The sequence below is a fragment of the Branchiostoma floridae genome, chromosome 18 (assembly GCF_000003815.2).
Source record: "Branchiostoma floridae strain S238N-H82 chromosome 18, Bfl_VNyyK, whole genome shotgun sequence".
NCBI lineage: Eukaryota > Metazoa > Chordata > Leptocardii > Amphioxiformes > Branchiostomatidae > Branchiostoma > Branchiostoma floridae.
In genome coordinates, this window is record NC_049996.1 from 8,386,971 (window position 1) to 8,393,610 (window position 6,640).

The window sequence follows — 6,640 nt, forward strand, 5'->3', positions numbered from 1 at the left end:
TTAATCCCTGAACAAAATAGGCTATATAGATAGTTTTGCAGTACCGGAAATAAGTTGCTGGGTGGACCATTGCAAAACCATTATCCCATTCGTTGGTGTACTAAACTCATGAATCGACGTCGACTGTACAACATTAAGATAGAGTATGTCACTACCACACACCAAGCATTAGATTAACGACCTGTCTCAATCCATTTAGTATGCCCTAGAGGGACCTGGAGCGGACAGCTCAGCTTGGTACAGCCTGAGTCCCTATGGAGACACCAGTACTCTGCTTGGCCTTGATCTTCAGCCAGACGCCAGCTACAGGGTGTTTTTCCGCGCCATCAACAATGTCCGAATGGAAAGCGCCTCGCTCCAGGCTGATATTCAGATCTCCACGGACAGCCCTTCTGTGTCAGGTACTACAACTTTCATACAATCATAGTGCCAATGCTTAACCAACCTTATCTTCAACTCAACAACCAAAGCCAGTATGTCTTGTTTGTATTGGTCCAGACATTCTTGAAGCAAAGTTTATTTTGCTAATTTTTGGATTCAAGGGTCGCACATATACAACGTACAAGAAAGACCATTGCAAGCCCGTCTGTGTCAGATTCTACAACTTCCATCCGATCACGATTCCATGATCCCACTTCTAACACTATGTCAGGAGTCTTTGGATGCTGCTCTAATGCTGTGTTGTGTTCCAAGTGAAAAACACCGAGCATAGATGTACTTTCTGATCATCCTGTCTCTCAACAGACGTTCATATGACTCTATGAGGGCCTAGATCTTATCCCTAGAGACCTCTTCTATATGTATACTTTATCTCAACTCAACATTCAAAGCCATCATGTCTTTTTAACCCAGGAATATGTGCAACAAACAAACTTTACCATGTTCGTTAAATGTTTTGCGTATGCAAGTTCTGATGTGTTGTCCATAAACTATGTACAAGAAGGCTATTGCAGGCTTGCCATGTATAAGAACAATTGTAAGTTTGTTACGTTTACGAAATAAGCATTGCTGATTTGCCACATTTAATTGTCGCAAATACCAATCCTGTTGTCCAAATTGGTTTTCAGGAAATGTGACCCACACCTGGGGAAATTCAAACACCACAGCGATGATAGACTGGGAAGGAGTCTTTGAGGCATCAACAGACCTTGTGTATGAGGTCACCATAGGCACAACCCAAGGCGGAAATGACGTCCAACAGTGGGTGGAGACCGCGGAGACCAGTATCACAGTAGGACCCATAGATCCTAACAAGCATCATTTCGGAACGATCACGGCCATTAACACCGTCGGGATGTATGAAAACGTAGCCTTTGATTTCTATCGTTAGGCACCAAAAGCATATTAGATAACCATTTGATGATGTTATCCCCAAATCTATCATGGGTATATACATTATCCAAAAGGCTAAGCAGTGTCCAACTGGCTCTACAATGAGTCGCAGCAACACCATTATTGTAAAATGCTCCTCGCTTGAGTCCATGTAGACCACTATTTAGCCCTTTGTATACTGTGTTTGCCCCGACAGGTATACTTAGAGAGTAATGATCATATCCAAAGACATAGACTTGGCCTGCCTTCGTTAAACACTACGAGAATTCACAACAACAAAAAATGTTATTAATCACATTTAAGTAAGCATTCTTCTTTGTTTCCTACACTGGGTGTTATTACTATTTATGGTAATGGATAATTTTATACTGTTTTCTCATACAAACGTATAAATGCTAAGCGTTCAAGAATTAGAAGTAGTTGGACAGGCTTTATGCATGAAAAGCCTTCGCAGTAAAGAAGCAGAATATATCATATCACTAGACTCGAGAGATAGATTATTGAATACAAAATTATATCGGAAGTATTGGTTTATCTAGGTTTTATGATTTTCGTAAGAAAATTATGATTTTTTTTTTCATTTTGTACATAAAAAGTGCTCTCATGTCCGTAGACAGGGTGGGGTGGTGGTTTCGGAAGAATCCTCCACAGCACTCGGAGGTCCGCAAAAACAGAATGATAAACGCATTGCGATTCTTTTTTGATAGCACTGTTGTCGACAGTCGATCTCGGGTTTTTTTTTTTCAAATTCTCTCAATAAGGCAAGAAATACTACTTCAGCGTCCGGACGTCCCAATAATCTACAAAAAGACCCCCACACACACACACACACCAAATTCTGGCTACGGACATGGCTCTTCTATCTATACGACTGTTGTACCAGTCCTGAATAATGTACTTCTTCACAACTACTAATGAGATCTACAACAAAGAACAGCAAACAACTAAGTTTTTTCTATCTATGGACCAGCCTCATGTAGATATTCACAGACTGTTATAACAAAAATAACGTATGCTGCTGCACAACAAGAGATCATGGAGTAAGAATTTATAGAAAATAACTTTTAGAATAAACATTGTGTGCGCACAGATATTTGCTAATACTGGTGACTTACTGGTTGTACACTATTGTCTCAACAATTATGGGAACTTTGGCAATAAAGTGGGTTAAAAAACAACTATTTGTGTAAGCAATGATTTCTGGTTCAATGTCACAGCTAAGAATAGTAACACCTTCAAATATGTAGATTACTATTTAGAGTTAGCTATTTATCTCATTCTTTTAGCTCAAAAAAGTATTTCTCATGAAAAGCTTGATAATTACAAAATACATGATAGTGATAAGTAAAAACTTTGTCTCATTTTTTCGCCAACAAGCGTTTTCATTCTTCTTTGGAGAATAAATGTGATAGCAACCCCCTTATCACATTAATTCTCCAAAGAGAGAACCAGAATTCTTCTTCTGGAGAATAAATGTGATAGCTACCCCCTTATCACATTAATTCTCCAAAGAGAGAACCAGAATTCTTCTTCTGGAGAATAAATGTGATAGCAACCCCCTTATCACATTACTTCTCCAAAGAGAGTACTATTTCACATGTATGTCATCTAATAGAAACAGTCCTTAATGCTGTACCTTTTCAAACCATAGGCAAGTGTGGAAGTGTGAGGGAAATGTGAATGGTGGCTATAAAAGGTATTCAGGGCCGTTCAATTTTAGACAGTCAAAGAAGAAATTGAAAGTTTAAAAGCGGGTCGTATCTAGAATTGCAAGTTGTATATTGAAGGCATTATGAGAAGGAAAATTCAATCAAATCTAAGACGTTTCTATAAATCACTGGATAGCATAAAAATATACGAAGTTTGTCTGTTATGGTAAATAGGTAGAATGTGAAGTGCTTATTTTGAAAATCCGGATGAAGGGATCTTCGCGCTTGTACGTACAGTACACGCACGTTCGCTTGAGTTGAGTATCCAGTAAAGTTTGCCAGGTTACTAGACTATAATATCGCACCGAAAAACGACCTCTTCGGTCTCAAACTTTTCCTAAGCCAAAGAGAACGTAAATACGCAACACGAACAGACTTGAATATACACACAAATGTGGACGCACACTAAAAATTCCTCGACATCCACAGAAACAGTCGGCCTCTAAACCTCCTATTGAATGTGTAAAATGTATCAATCTAATTCACCAACATCATCCCCAAATTTTATTCTATTATTCAAGCATGTGGACGTACTGAGACGGTTGCGGTATTCTTCTCCCCTAATGTACATGTTGGTAAATATTTTCATACAACCGGCTGGCTTTCGTTTATATAATTCATACCATACCGACACCACGTTCTTGTCGGAAGAAAACAAAACATAACAACATGTAAAATATGTAATGGGCTGGCTTTCCTTTTTACATTTTTACCGGGCGGACGCAACGTCATTGTCTGCAGAAAAAAATCAACCAACAACAAAAAAAGTACAAGAAACAACACATCATCCATATACATGATCAAGCAGGCTTTCGTTTTTATACATCTGTACCGGACCGACGCCACGTCCTTGCCGACACATAGTAATGACAAGGACGAGACGAAACAATTTCAATACACCGTCCATCAGTCCATAACTGAATTCAGCTAGCCATAAAACGAAAATATAAACAAGGGACCGTAGGTAACATACTCTGTGACCTAATTATGATTTATGTCGGTTGTGATGTTTTCTGTGGGGTATGACACGGTGTTTATATCGCATACAGAACACATCACATTAGCTTATACCAAAAACTTACTTAAAAGCTAACATACCTATCACTGCCAAATTCAAAACACAGCGAAATCAGCGTCTCAATCGAACGACACCAAATGAAAACAACAACACAGCTTCACAATGGATATTTGAGACGCACACCACTTCAAAAGTGGGTCAATGACAACTGTGGACATAACATAACCCCATATCTGCTCGGAGATAAGTAATTGCCAAACCTCATCGTCTATAGGCCAGCTGTTCCACAATACCAGGGAAATAGGGGTGATTTCTCAAATTATTACATCGATAATGAAAACAGCTACAGCGAAAAAAAAAAAGATCCCAAGGATCAAACACGTTCTAACCATAAAATGCATATGACTATCAACCACGCAAAATGTTAACAGTATGCTATGTCAAACCAACCTCAATATTGGAAACGTAAAGCCCGAACGAGATGGCATATTCCGACGAGGACAACATCTGCTTGACGGTATCAAACAAGGCTTAAGGCGCAATCATAAGGAAGACCTGGACTACTATACCGGACGGCGTAGGGGTGAAAACTGAAATTATTACATCCATAATAAAAACAGCTACGGCGAAAACAAATAACGTGCATCATTTCCCAACGGAGTACAGACGACATGCCAATCCACATGCGATTGCGGCATACGGAACATAGAGATATAGGTGCGAACACTCAACGCACAAAGTGATTACAAGACTCTGTTGCTGGCTGGAGGTTACCCTCCAGTCACAGAGTAATAATTGCTATCTCCGTGGATCACACAATGTTTGGCGTGGCAGCGGCGTGTGACCGGGAATAACTTCTTGGAAAACCTCGTCTTTGACTAGGGTTCATGTATGCAGCGTAATCAGAGAACGCGCTCTAATTGGCTATGAGTTTGGGGCGTTCGCGCCACGCGCGGGCTACGTGACCCCAGTGGGCGGAGAAGCTGTTACCGGCATTGTCATCACCCAACAGCCAGTGGCTAGCATCCAAACTTTCCGTTCAATTTACCGGCTAAATAGCAACATTGGTCATAACAACGTATGGCTTACATAAAATACACCTATATATCAACCAAATCTTATAAAAAAAATTATTTTTAAGATATGCCTCAGGATCGGTTTACTCGTACCTTAAATGAAATACAAGCTAATGAATTGATATTGTGCGAATTCGGCTTCTCATGTAATGATGGAAAGAGATACATTTTGTGATAGAGTTTTTGATTAAAGGGATAACATTTTCATACACTGTACGTCCATATGACTTACAAATGCACATGTATGAATGGTGAAAAATAGCTTGCTGATAAGTGCAAGCATCATTCACATACCTTCATGCCCTGTCTCATTGACGACGTAGTGCCATTGACGGTTTCCCCCATGGTTGAGATCCTACAGATAATAATGCGAATAAAGTGAATGTACACTTTGTGCAGACTTGGGACAAGATCAATTACATGTGTAAAGTATAAGAAATAAGCATCTACCATTCTTGTACAAAAAAGGTTTGCCCGTAAGGCCAAACGAAATATTTGAAAGACTTTCTTTTAAGAAAACGATGCAGCCTTGCATTGCTATGGCAGAACTTACATTCAATTACAGCACCCTTGAAAATCTTACAATATGACTAATTAACAAATGTTCAACATGCACATATGCCGCAATTAATACTTGTTCTAAAATATACACTGTCATGGTGAGAGACTTGCTAAGTATTACACAACAGGAAGCAAGAGATGTCATAATCAGATGATCTGGAATCATGCTTGTATCGTAGGAGAGAGAACAAAAAAAGAATGTTCTACGCATACTTTTCAGAGAACCTAAGATGGCATCAGGCAAACCATTGACAACTTCATGCAATAATAAAAAGAGCACAGTACACTGCCATATAAAATGTTTTGAAAATTCTTAAATGATCTTGCGGCATAAATGTGCAGAATAAAAGCTGCATGTTGGCATGGTTTTGATACGCAGTCGTATACACAACACGCATATAACTTATAAGTGGTATTGTGTTTAGCGTCCACTACATAAAACTTACGCAAAAAGATTGAGATGCATGAGAAAACGTATTGTGCGTATGAAAAAGGTCACTACGCAAATCATACAGAATAAGGATGCGCATAAGTCTGATCCCGAAGTTTTCAGCATTGTCTCGGCGAGACTTACAAATGGGGCAAGGGGATTCTGGAGTTATAATTTCAAACTAGAGGGAGGCTTTCTCAGTAAAGAAAATACCTGAGGCAAAGGTAGAGGACTGCTGACACAAGATATGATGTACAATTATCTCCTCACATTGCCTTCATAATAAAAGACATAGCTTTACGCCTCTGATCATGAAGGTCAAGCTAGTTATGTTCTGAGGGGTTTGTCCTATTTTTAAATGCCATCATCTGTTTGTTTCAAGAGGCGTAGGCTTTCCAAGTAAAGAAGCGACCTGTCAATAGCATCCTCCTTTGTGTCGATATGACTAAAGTATAAACAGGTATCAGACAGGAATATTCTTATATCTAAGTTTTATCATAGTTCTATCATATTA

At 39.2% G+C, this 6,640-nt stretch overlaps 1 protein-coding gene across 3 annotated transcripts in view; it reads left to right on the forward strand.

Annotated features, from left to right (window-relative positions):
* The window catches only part of LOC118405866, a 38,545-nt gene extending 36,035 nt beyond the window's left edge, over positions 1-2,510 (forward strand). For all 3 annotated transcript variants that reach the window (XM_035805675.1, XM_035805676.1, XM_035805677.1), the window contains exons 49-50: positions 200-401; positions 1,068-2,510. In XM_035805675.1, the coding sequence (XP_035661568.1) occupies positions 200-401; positions 1,068-1,330 (465 nt within the window). In that variant the 3' untranslated portion in view covers positions 1,331-2,510. The remainder of the gene's footprint in view (positions 1-199; positions 402-1,067) is intronic.
* The last annotated feature ends 4,130 nt before the right edge of the window (positions 2,511-6,640 follow it).